We start from the raw sequence: 13,227 nt of genomic DNA, 5'->3' as shown, positions 1-13,227 counted from the left end.
GTACCCGCAAATTATACAAACATACGAAATTATACAAATCCGCGAATTATACAAACGAGGTAGCTTAAACCGTACCTACAACCCATAAATATGCAAACTATAAGTATGAAGCATAATTGAATTTATTATAGTGGCTATTTGCGAAAGTTCTCCAAAATAAATTATGCCAAATTTAAGGGCTTTTAACTATTTTTTAATATATATATATATATAGAAAAAATTAGAAAAGCTGAGACTAGTGTCTTCCCTCCTCTCTCTCCGTTTGTAAAACCCTAAAATCACATCCAATCAATCGATTCTCCCCTCCCCTCTCTAAAGTTTTCTATTTGTCTCTTAACAACAATTTGAATCTTCATTGATTTCTCTGTAGTTTGTCCTCATTTCCATTTTCATTGAAGATCTCTTCGATTTTAATCCAAATTTTGTGTTGGTGATATTATATACTATTTTCTGTTGGTGATATTGAGGGCAAAGAAGACTGGCGATTGGTGCAGAAGTCTGTTGAATGGCGGATACGCCGCATCTCCAATATATCTTGGATTGTTCTCACTTAAACTTAGTACTAGGAGAAGTTGCAGTTGTGTTGAGAAAAAGAAAAGAGTGCGTTAACTTCAATATTTTTCAAGAAGGAGAACAATGCTGAGTGTGGTGCGGGTGCATCTCCCGTCTGACATTCCCATTGTAGGCTGTGAACTTACCCCCTATGTTTTGTTGCGTTGTCCTGATTCATTACTCATTTCTGATGATATCCCTGAATCCGCCCCTATTTACGGCTGTTTCTTGAGATATAAGTGGTTAGTTTCTTCTTCTTCTACTTCTTTATATTTATTTGATTATTTTTCAATCAGAGGAATGAGTATAATCTATGGATTGAACTGATTTTCTTGTAGAATGTTTGGTGACTTCCTCATTTTCTTTTGTCAAACCTTCTGTTTTTGGTTTATAAAGTTTTGTTGCGGCTCATGAATGACATTATATTTAGTTGTTCGCTGTATTTTTCCAAGGAGATGATGATCATTGGTTTCCATTTAATTCCTCTCAAATTGGCAATGATAGTTTACGGTTGTGACTGTGAGTCTACTTGCAAGAGTGGCTTTAGTCTGTTTGAACTAGTAGAATGAATGTTATATGCTCTGGAAGAAAGCAGTATCTCTGTAGATATTTTTTAAATTGCTCCTTATCTTTCATTCAAGAAATATGATTACAACCAGATATGTATTGAAAACTCCATTAGATCTCAATAAAGACAAAAAATATACTAGGTGATTTCTTCCCATTTGACTAATTTTCTGCGGGCAAAGTTACCCAACACTTGTGCAGTTGTGCTAGTGGGAGATAGCAAGTACCTGCAAAATACTTGTGGTGCATGCAAGTTGGTCCATTATAAAAAATGTATTGTAGAATCTGCCCTCCCTTCCTCCAAACCCCCAACCCAATCCTTCAAATAATCATTTGAAAAGTTTGACCAGGGTATAATTGGAAATGTGTTGAGGCTTGATAAGCTGTGACAAAATACCATAATGATGTTAGGTGCATCTACTTTCACAATCTATGGTAGGACCATTTCCTATTTTTTTTTAAAGAAAAGAAAATAGAGCTCTGATGGGACTGATTCACGTCAGGAGGTAAAATTAAGTTGTTGTATTTAGCCATAGGAGCATTTGATGTGTATTTGATCTAATGAAGGAAATCCTACTTCAAGTTGTTTGATTTGCTATAGCCCAGAGTCCCCTTTGGCAGAAAGACATCTAGACATTTGTGGCAAAGCTTAACTTCATTTTTTGTCTTAGCTTACAACAACAACAACATACCCACTGAAATCCCACTAAGTGGGTCTGGGGAGCTTAGAGTGTACACAGACCTTACCACTACCTCGTGGATGTAGAAGGACTGTTTTCGAAAGATACTTGGCTCAAGTGCATCAACCCAAGTAAAGGAAGAAGAAATTAATGAATAAACCATATCAATTAATAAGAAAAACAGGGTAGAATCATTCTTTTCTTAGCTTTAGGAATTAATTTTGGTTTATGACTAATAGTTATGTAAAATATAGAGGTAAATATATGGTGCGACATACCACATCATGTGTATTTTAGGAAAGTATCTGACTCTCCTATAACACTAGTTAAGATCTCTTGGTACTTGCAGGGAACTAGCATAATCCGAGGTCGAACTTTGATTTTCTTCAAAGCAGGATAAAACTATGAATATCTTATGTGTATCATCTCACTGAAGAAATATCTGAATGACCAAATCCCATCCTTGTTGTGACCCCATAAATAAATCCTCACCTATCTGTGTTCTTTGAAAACTCTCCTGTAACTTATAAAGTTCTATCATTCTGGGAATCTCCTAGTCATTCAAATTTCTTTTAAGGACCAAATCCCAACCTTGTTGTGACTACATTCCAGCAACAATCTCATCTTGATGTTGAGCCAAAGGCCCAAAGCAATGATATCTGGAAAAAGATCTTTGAGGCTCTCAACACCCATCCATTTATTAGCCCAAAAACTGTTTTACTGCCAATTTAAACCTTGACATTTGACTGATTACTGGGGAAAGGCCAGAAGACTCTAATAGATTTTCAGAGGCCAACACAATAGGGAGTATTATCCACTTTAGTTACCCATTTATTCAATTCCTCATACTTGCTCTTAATCACCCTGTACCCGAAGGCTTGGTCCTCGTGATGGTACCTCCATAGACCATAGCCACTTCACCTTAAGAGCTTTGCTTTGGTTTTTGAGGTTCTTGATACCCAATCCACCATGTTTCTTGCTTCTGATGATGTTCTATTAGACCAAGTGAAATTCTTTTTTTTCCTTATTGACTTGTCACATGAAGTTTTTGATTTTGTCCAACCTTTGGACTACTGACTGAGTTACATGGACGATAGATAACATATATGTAGGAAGAGCATCTAGAACTGAGTTTATTAGTGTTAGTCTACCTCCCAAGACAGGACTTGAGGAGCTAACATAATCCAAAAACTGATTTCCATTGTTCCAGGGCATAATCCTTTTCTGAAGGAATCATGACTTTATTTGTACGACGTGATCCTTTTTGTCGATGAAATATGATAGATGATGTAACTGGAATTTCCCTTTTTTTGGTATTGTGCATGTACTAAATTGGATTGAAAGAATTCCACGCATTCCACTTATCAAAAGCTTCCATGCATTGGTGGATGGTCTGGACGACATGACATAATAGCCTTTAGAGGAACTATGCATTTTTATTCTTCTCTAATGACCTTTGACTTGGGAACTTTTCTATATGTTGTAGTACATGTCTGCATAATTCCTAAATTTAAAATTTAACGACTGAACAATTGATATAGTTTCGCAATTTAATCAGCAAAAGGGTCTATTTTTATATGTACTTCCATAAATATTAGGTTGTATACTTAAATATCATCTTTTCCATTTTATTTCAATAATCTAGCCAGATGAGTAGATCTGCCACAGACAAGATGAAATCCTTATTACATCCTCTTTTTGCACAACAAAGGTTAAATACAAATTGAATTGAACTAGATCTGAAATAAAACATAGAGAAGTACGATTGATTAGATCACTAGATCTTATCCTAGTGTCAAGTTCCCAGATAGGCTCTTATGATCTAAATAGCTAAACAAGCAATACATAATGTAACATTTTCGTTGTCACAAACAAAAAGAAAAGGAACCGTGTTCCAGCTACTCAGGGATTTCTTGGTTATAAAAATCTAAGTTGCTCGGACTCTTCACTTTCGGTGCCACACCCATGTCGATACGATGTGGGTGTGGGACCGTATCTGATCTGGTCAATGGGTTTTGGTACTTTGACCAAATTTGAGTGAGTAATTTTGGACAGAATCAATGATTTCTGTAATCGAAATAAAAAGTAAGGTGAAATTGAAGAAAATGAAATACCTTGTATATTTAAGTTTCTATTGTCACTCCCTTTCCTTTTATCTCCTTTCAGAAACTCCTCTTGATCAATATTGTCTCCTCAACTTTTTCACATAATATCTCATAATTTAGGTTTTTTTTTTGAAACTGGTAACATTTGTATTTCATTTAGTACTTAGGTAGTACTGAAAAACCATATTTACAAAAGCAGAAAGGAAGTATAATCTATCCAAAAACTGAACCAAATCTAAATGGATCCTAAAACATCTATGATTGACTCAGTTTCATTGGAGTAGACATTTGTACACCAAAAGCAGAACAACAAAACACACTTAAGCTTTACTTCCTGCAAGTTGTTGCTCCTATTCTCAAAACATCTCTCGTTTCTCTCTCTCCATATAGTCCACCAAATACTAGCAGGGATCATCCTCCATCTTTCTCTGTTTGTAGCCCCAACTCTAGCCATCTCCCAACTGAATAGAGTCTCATCAATCTTGCTAGGCATACACCAAGATATGCCTCATAATTTAGGTTTTATAACTCTATTTTTAGATATTTGAATTATTTTTAGCTGAATCCCAGCACCCGTATCCATACATGGATCCATATCCCCGAATCTTATAATTTAGATCATAGAGGATCCGACCTCTAGATCCGCACCCGTATCGGATACCCACACTCAAGTCTGAGCAACTTAGATAAAAATAAGCTAAAGAAGAAAATAACATTTTTATGATCTTCTCTTAATAATATTTGTATCCTATATCTCATTAACTTTCTTTTAAATTTATCTTTTGCATTAAGAGATACTTATCATAAGATCAGGTGGTTTATGTTTATAATAGTTGGTAGACATGTTACCATCTGAATGTGTTCTCGCATTGTTGGTGTAAGCATTAGGTGCAGGTATATGACACAAATGACACGGTAGATCGTGAAGGAAGACTTGGATAACTGCAGATTTTTTTTCTTTATTGAAGAACTGCAAATAAGTAATTGAATTTTGGTGGTGGGAGAAAAAGATCAATAAAAGTTGCTTCATATATTAATGATAGAACACGGTACTGTGCACCATTTTAAAAAGTTTTTGGCCCTTGGAATTTCGTAACTGTAGAATGTTTAAAATGTTTCTCATTCTTGTTTCTTCATTTAAACTTTGGAGAATTAATTTTTATATTTCCTTGAGTCGACCTAAAATAAATGTGCATCTCTATTTTTGTGCAATTGCCATAGGTGCACCTATTAAGGAAAGTCCCTATGTGGGCTTAGTGTGTTGCAGCTTGTTGGTTTCCATCTTTTTGTTGACGTGTGAAATCATTATTTATGTACACAAGTATGAAGTCAATAAACAGAAAAACAGTTTGCTTATAAGACACTATGAGCCTGTTTGGATGTGCTTAATGCTTTTGACTTATAAGACAAAAGCCTTAAGTTAGAATTTCTAACTTATGACTTTTGGCTTATTTTTGTCTTTTCATTTCAAAAAAGTGCTCATAAGCACTTCTTTTGATATCCGAACACTCCAAAAGTGCTTAAAAGCTATTTTAGCTTAAAAACACTTAAATAATCCAATCCAAACAGGGCTCTAAGATGTATGCAATGCCGGCCATGAATTTTGTCTTGCAGAAAGAGACACTAAATAAAAACTGCAGTCAGAGAATTATGTAGATGTTGTGGATGAATATGTTAATGATTAGGAATCTATCAAAAAATATGTTTAATGTTTAGGATATTATGAATGGCCACTAATCGACCGGTCACACTGGTCAGTGGCATTCATTCAGTTGTCCTGTTCAGATGGATGACACAGTTCCCATTTGAAGCAGTGTATAAGAAAAGTTGTTAAATTTGAATTAAAACCTTCAAATGCATAAATATATATATATATATATATATATATATGTATGTATGTATATATATATGTATGTATATATATATATGTATGTATGTATTGAAGTGCGTTTCTAATTGCTATCAGGCCTGTATGACTATGTTAAGATGGTTTATTCCTCAAGATTTTATATCACGTAGTGTATTTGTAATATGGAAATATGTATGCTTCCAAAGTCCTTGTTTTTTAAAGTATGAATTTCTTTTTTCCCCCAGGGGTTGGTTCATTTTGCAATTGTTGAGGTACTTGTATCTAGTCACAAGTCCAAGCCCTGAACTAACCGAACTTAGTCCAGTATTTAGGTGTAGAAGGGTAGAGGGTGGACCCATCCCCTAGCTTCAAAGGCTATGATTGGTTGGCTCCAGAACGATTTTTTCGGTCATATAAACAAATTCAGAAAATCCCAGAAACAGTCAACCACATTTGGGCACCGAGGAAACTTCTTAGAAATCAACCACATGTGGGTACTGGATTGCTTCCTGGGGTTCCATATTTTATAGTTGATATCATGGAAATTATTGCTTGACTAATAGTGTCAGTTTGACTCTGACACTGGCTATTTGGCTCTTTAACTGAATTGATACTTTTCTCCACTAAAAAGATGTGATTTGAGCTGTCATTTCTCCTTGTTGCCAAGAAAAGCAATATCTATTGAATTCCTTTTTCATTACTTGTTTGATAATTCTTCGTTTTTTGCAGGTACCGAATACAAAGTGATAAAAATGTTGCCATGTGCAGCATCCATCCATCTGAGCAAGCTACGCTGCAGTGCCTTGCATGTGTGAAGGCCAAAATCCCTGTTGCCAAGAGTTACCATTGCTCCCCAAAATGTTTCTCAGATGCATGGCAGCATCATCGTCTTCTGCATGAACGTGCTGCTAGTGCTGTGAATGCAAATGGAAATGAGGAAAATACAGGATCTGGTGTTAATACAAGCTTGACTTCTTCGCAATCAAGCGGTAGCTTGACAAATGGAACAACACCTTTATATCCTGTAGTAGTAAGTCAAAGAAATGGTGGTGAAACCTGGTTTGAAGTTGGACGCTCTAAAACTTACACCCCATCTGCAGATGATATTGGTCACACCCTTAAATTTGAATGTGCTATCATCAATGCAGAAACAAAATTATCTGTTGGAAATGCTAGTACCATGATGTCTCGAGTGATTCCTGCTCCATCTCCTACTCCACGTCGCTTGATTTCAGTTAGTGGAGTTGATATACCACTGCATCTGGACTTAGATAGTCGTTTATCATCTTCAGGAACTTTTACTGTGCTCTCATACAACATTCTGTCTGATGCATATGCAACAAATGAATTGTACAGTTATTGCCCCTCTTGGGCTCTTGCTTGGACTTACCGGAGACAAAATCTATTGCGTGAAATAGTTGGCTACCGTGCAGACATTGTTTGCCTCCAAGAGGTACCTCCTATGACATCAGCTAAAATTTTAATATGTAATTGTTTAGGTGATTTTGTTGAATCTTTTGAATTAAAGTACCAGTAGGTATGAAAAATCTTTTCATGCTATTCAGGAGGGTCGCTTCTTGCTTCTATATTGCAATTTAGAGGACTGAATTTGTGAATTTGATGCCTGCATAATCAGCTACTTTAGCTTAAAGAATTTCTTTTTCTTCAAGTGTAGATGTTTATACTTACCAGTATGTTGTCATGTTAAAAATGATCTTGTGAATTGCCTATGGAATTATAAATACCCGTATCTTAGTGCTTGTATGCTTCCATTATCAGGTTCAGAGTGATCACTTTGAAGAATTCTTTGCTCCTGAGCTGGACAAACATGGTTATCAAGCTTTGTTCAAAAGAAAAACAACTGAGGTTTGTGGTGCATAGTGTGTTTTCATCTGAAAGTTTTTGATTTCTAATGACACTTTTTCTTTATACAGGTGTTCAGTGGAAATATCAACACCGTTGATGGTTGTGCCACATTTTTCCGCCGAGATAGATTCGCACATGTTAAAAAATATGAGGTATGGAAGCACAGTATGTTCCTGAGAAGGGATTTACTAATAACACAATTTGTGCATTGATATTGTAACAAGAATCTTTGTATGCGCTTGTTGCAGGTTGAGTTCAACAAAGCTGCTCAATCTTTGACTGAAGCCTTAGTACCCAGCGCCCAAAAGAAGACCGCATTAAATCGTTTGCTGAAGGTATCTTGTCGAATTTGTCACGTTCCTTGTTGGCTTATGACGATTTTCATTCAGGACTGGGCTTATATCTCACTAGTGTGTGCTTGACAGGATAATATTGCACTTATTGTGGTTCTGGAAGCAAAGTTCAATAACCAGGGGGTTGACAACCCTGGGAAGCGTCAACTTGTTTGTGTGGTAAGGAACCTGGTGCTCCTTTCACGTTTCTGTTTAGAGTTAACTTCTGTGTTCTGTTCTGTACATCTCTGGAATAAACTCAGCCACTTTCATTGTCGTGCAGCAACCATTTTACTATTATTTCAAGTTGCCTGTGCTTTTGACATGCTGTTTTCTCTATGATTTTCATTGTATTGTTTCATTTTTCTTACTGTCAAGAGCACCTTTCTGTGTCATCTATATTAAGATTAAAGAAACTGTATTGACGAATCTAGATAGTCCCAAGACTTGAAATTTCTAGAAACGACAAATGAAATTGTTAAAACAGAATCTAATAGTGGAAACTTTTGCATCTGACCTGGAAATATTATTCCCAAGGGTCTATAAATGAGTACAAGTCATTTAAATGAAGGTAGTTTGCCTAGTGCTTATATTTGCTTCAGTGTAGGTTCTTTAGGTTAAGAACGTTTATAATCTGCAGGAGGTTTCATGTTGAATGTTTATGATTTGCAGAAGGTTTCATGTTTTAATGTTTATGATCTGCAGAAGATTTCACGGTTTAATGTTTATGATCTGCAGAAGATTTCACGGTTTAATGTTTATGATCTGCAGAAGATTTCACGGTTTAATGTTTATGATCTGCAGAAGATTTCACGGTTTAATGTTTATGATCTGCAGAAGATTTCACGGTTTAATGTTTATGATCTGCAGAAGATTTCACGGTTTAATGTTTATGATCTGCAGAAGATTTCACGGTTTAATGTTTATGATCTGCAGAAGATTTCACGGTTTAATGTTTATGATCTGCAGAAGATTTCACGGTTTAATGTTTATGATCTGCAGAAGATTTCACGGTTTAATGTTTATGATCTGCAGAAGATTTCACGGTTTAATGTTTATGATCTGCAGAAGATTTCACGGTTTAATGTTTATGATCTGCAGAAGATTTCACGGTTTAATGTTTATGATCTGCAGAAGATTTCACGGTTTAATGTTTATGATCTGCAGAAGATTTCACGGTTTAATGTTTATGATCTGCAGAAGATTTCACGGTTTAATGTTTATGATCTGCAGAAGATTTCACGGTTTAATGTTTATGATCTGCAGAAGATTTCACGGTTTAATGTTTATGATCTGCAGAAGATTTCACGGTTTAATGTTTATGATCTGCAGAAGATTTCACGGTTTAATGTTTATGATCTGCAGAAGATTTCACGGTTTAATGTTTATGATCTGCAGAAGATTTCACGGTTTAATGTTTATGATCTGCAGAAGATTTCACGGTTTAATGTTTATGATCTGCAGAAGATTTCACGGTTTAATGTTTATGATCTGCAGAAGATTTCACGGTTTAATGTTTATGATCTGCAGAAGATTTCACGGTTTAATGTTTATGATCTGCAGAAGATTTCACGGTTTAATGTTTATGATCTGCAGAAGATTTCACGGTTTAATGTTTATGATCTGCAGAAGATTTCATGTTTTTATGTTTATGATCAGCTGTAGGTCTCATGTTTTCCTTTCGAGTGAAGCACTATTTGGCAATATTGCATGTCCTTTTGCTGCCTGTATCTTTATTTTATGTTTTGACCGATAGGCATCTTCATCATAGGTTCTGGTTGACAGAGTTGAAGGCCCTTGAACTATTGTAAATTTGTGTCCTTTGGAGACGTGTTCATCATACTCTTAGATTTCTAAAGTGATATCAGTTTGATATATTTGAAAGTATCCTGATCTCTAGAATTAAAGAAGAATCTCCATCTTAAAATAAAGGATAGTAGACTTGCAAAATATCTCGACTAATAGTTGAGGGGGTAGTTGAAGGCCCTTGAACTATTGTAGATTTGTGTCCTTTGGAGACGTGTTCATCAAACTCTTAGGTTTCTAAAGTGATATCAGTTTGACATATTTGAAAGTATCCTGATCTCTAGAATTAAAGAAGAATCTCCATCTTCTTAAAATAAAGGATAGCAGACATGCAAAATATCTCGACTAATAGTTGAGGAGGAAGTAAGACAACTCTAGCTAGTAAATAGGACTATTTAAAAGGATTGTTAGTTTATTCTTAATTTGCTTTCTCCATACCCTCTAGGAGTGAAGTACAACAGTTCTGGGAATATGCAAGTTAAGAAAGAATGATCTTCAATCATTTAATTCTATTGGGAAAAGCAAGAACAATCTTTAACATAAACTGCTAATTTTGGAGCAACCCCTGAAAGAATGCCACCTCCTGCATAGCTTGCTTCATAAGTTACTCCTCCCTTTGGTTTCAGATCACATGGTGGAAATGAAATTATGCTCTCTCACACACATTTGTCCTTTCCTTTTTCATTTTCTTTGTGCATCTGGGGCATTGGTGATTGGTGAGAGTGATATCAGATCTGAATTTAGTAACTGACAACAAGATGCTTTAAAATGTCAAATCTCTTCCCTGCCAATAGGCAATTTTGAGCTTATCTCAAATATGTCTGTTCCTTTTCATGAAACAGTCCTAGTTCATGCGGACCTCATGTTGCGATAAGCTGACACAAACCAAAGCCTTATCAGACTCTGGCTCCTCTTCTCTACCTTAAAATGCGTTATGTTGTACCACCTGCCTTTTTTACTTGTGTTTCCATTTTTCCCTATCCTTGACGTATTGTTAACTGTGATTGTGGTATCATTGATGAAGTACCATGGGAAATGACTGGTATTCAGCTGCTATAATGGTAACTTAACTTAGATGCCTGGAGAAAATAATAAGGCTTTGAATCTTTGTTCTTCTAAGGAGGTCAATTTTAGAACTAGTTCCTTTTAGTAAGAGTTTTACCATGCTGTGGTTAACATGAACTCAATTGATCTGGCGAAAACTTTTCTTCATTACAAGATTTTGTATTGTGCCTAGGCAGCAGTCTCCAGCATGCTATTGTGAAAGTTGGAGCAACCAAAAGCTTTTCTTATGAATCTCTTATGGACTCACTTAAATATTGGTGAAAATATTCTTCTGCTAGCGCACCTACTGAATACATTCCTTCATTTCTGAATGCAGGCTAACACACATGTAAATGTTCATCAAGAGTTAAAGGATGTCAGACTTTGGCAGGTTACTATTGGATAACAAATTAAATTGTTCATTTTATCTCAGTCTTGAAACTTGATTGGCAATTTGTTTGCATTTAGGTTCACACACTTTTAAAAGGACTAGAGAAAATTGCTGCTAGTGCTGACATTCCTATGCTACTCTGTGGCGATTTTAATTCAGCTCCTGGAAGGTCCATGTTTTTCTTGATTTATAATTGCATGTTCTCTCATTGGCAGTGTTAAGAGTTGTACCTCTATTGCTTCCTCATTTTATGCAAAAATCAGGCTGGAACAGTAACATTACTGATAAAAGCTCTTGGCAATGCAGTGCTCCTCATGCACTTGTTGCAATGGGGAAAGTTGATCCAATGCATCCAGAGTTAGCAGTGGACCCTCTTGGTATTTTGCGTCCAGCCACAAAGTTAACGCATCAACTGCCATTGGTATCCACTTCAGTGACTTTAGAAAGCTCCTATTCCCCATTGTCTTTCATAGTAGATATGTTTGCTTCCCCATGACCCTACCCTTCCTGAGCACATATATATTTTTGTATTAGACTCCATCGTTGAGAAGACTAAATAAGCTCTGTGACTATATTGGTATATATCTGTACAGGTAAGTGCTTACACATCCTTTGCCCGAATACCTGTGGTTCCTGGACTAGATCAGAAACGGAGGAAGCTTGATCCTGGCACGAACGAACCTTTGTTTACAAGCTGCACCAGAGATCATTTTGGGACTTTTGATTATATATTCTATTCTGGTATGATTGCATGGTTCTGTCTTGAGATATTTTACATTAATGACTTATATTCCATTTTTATGTTTCGGCATGTGGTCATAACTATATTTAATTGTACCTATATATAGAATTGTGGTTAGACTGATTTGTGTGATGGTTTGAATATGTGCTTTCAGCCGACTCTGTAACTGTTGAATCGTTGTTAGAGCTCTTGGATGAGGAAAGCTTGAGAAAAGACACAGCACTTCCTTCTCCAGAGTGGTCGTCTGATCATATAGCACTCTTAGCTGGGTTTCGCTGCAAGCCTAGAACTAGGCGCTGACAACGGGTATGCAATTTGTTTCTGTTGATTTTAGTTTAAATACATATTTTGCTTGTTCACCATTGTTGTTTTTTATTACAATTGTTCATTTTGGTGCAGGTCTTGCTTGAGGGATGAACTTGAAGATAGAAGCACAAAACAATCCAAAGGACAAATATAAGTCATTGTAAGAATAGTAGCTGATGATATGGCCCCCTGCCTTCTTTTTTTCGGTGTCCGTGGTGGGATAGCAGTTGATCCTTGTATTATGCTACCTTATCATCACATAGATAGTTTTTTAAATTTTGAAAAGTCAGTGGAAATTTGCATCAATGTATGTTCTTTAGAATAAAAGCACAGTTAGAATAGAGTTAGAGACTTGCATAGACAGAAGTTTAGGGGCAGAGGAAGAAAAGTGGTTCAGTGTTGTGGATTTAATTTCCCCATGACTTTTGCTCTGTGTGGTCGATAGTTGATTTTTATCAAGAAGGTTGATTGGAAATTCTGGTCGCAGACTCTTTTATTTGTGCATTACTGGGCTGAAAATCCTGAGTTGTGACAGAGAGTTAGTTTTAAGAAATGAGAATGGGCATATACATATATTGATTTGATTTGATTTGATCAGCCAGGGGAAATGTCTGATTTACATGTTTCTGCGTATATGATTAATATAATATAATTGACATCGTAAACTAATTTTAATACAACGAAAGGAACAGGTTGTATTAACATTATTTCACATCAGATTATTGAAATGTGTTTTTGAGGAACAAAAGTTTTTTATATATATTTATAGTCTTGAATGTAATAACCAGGGGTGTTTAAAACCGAATTGTGACCGATAAGCTAATCACAAAATTGGTTTATGGTATTGGATTGTAGGTAAACGGATTAAAATTTTATGAAAGTCATTAAAACCTATAACTTGGAAAAGCACTAATGCTATGCACATGAAAAGTACGTCGCAATTTATCAAGTCATTGGCAAAGTGCTTTCACTGGATAATGTAAATGG

The 13,227-nt window shown here is 35.7% G+C and overlaps 1 protein-coding gene across 1 annotated transcript; it reads left to right on the top strand.

The window, feature by feature from the left end:
• Nucleotides 1-243: 243 nt before the first annotated feature.
• On the top strand, nucleotides 244-12,837 carry LOC102601337 (carbon catabolite repressor protein 4 homolog 1-like). The gene is made up of 12 exons (XM_006361769.2): nucleotides 244-794; nucleotides 6,483-7,206; nucleotides 7,533-7,619; nucleotides 7,688-7,771; nucleotides 7,868-7,954; nucleotides 8,045-8,131; nucleotides 11,139-11,192; nucleotides 11,270-11,361; nucleotides 11,499-11,613; nucleotides 11,786-11,933; nucleotides 12,089-12,240; nucleotides 12,334-12,837. Exons 1-11 carry the CDS (start codon nucleotides 637-639, stop codon nucleotides 12,232-12,234), a joined length of 1,782 nt encoding a protein of 593 aa, XP_006361831.1. The 5' UTR covers nucleotides 244-636; the 3' UTR covers nucleotides 12,235-12,240; nucleotides 12,334-12,837.
• The last annotated feature ends 390 nt before the right edge of the window (nucleotides 12,838-13,227 follow it).

This window comes from Solanum tuberosum, unplaced genomic scaffold (assembly GCF_000226075.1).
Source record: "Solanum tuberosum cultivar DM 1-3 516 R44 unplaced genomic scaffold, SolTub_3.0 scf00369, whole genome shotgun sequence".
Lineage (NCBI taxonomy): Eukaryota > Viridiplantae > Streptophyta > Magnoliopsida > Solanales > Solanaceae > Solanum > Solanum tuberosum.
This window is presented reverse-complemented; position numbering and strand designations above follow the sequence as displayed.

Bases quoted from the DNA above. Each gene is read 5' to 3' on its own strand.
- LOC102601337 (XM_006361769.2), top strand. From the start codon at position 637: ATGCTGAGTGTGGTGCGGGTGCATCTCCCGTCTGACATTCCCATTGTA. The intron at 7,620-7,687 runs GTTTGTGGTGCA...TTCTTTATACAG, and splicing joins TCAAAAGAAAAACAACTGAG to GTGTTCAGTGGAAATATCAA. The intron at 11,614-11,785 runs GTATCCACTTCA...ATATCTGTACAG, and splicing joins TAACGCATCAACTGCCATTG to GTAAGTGCTTACACATCCTT.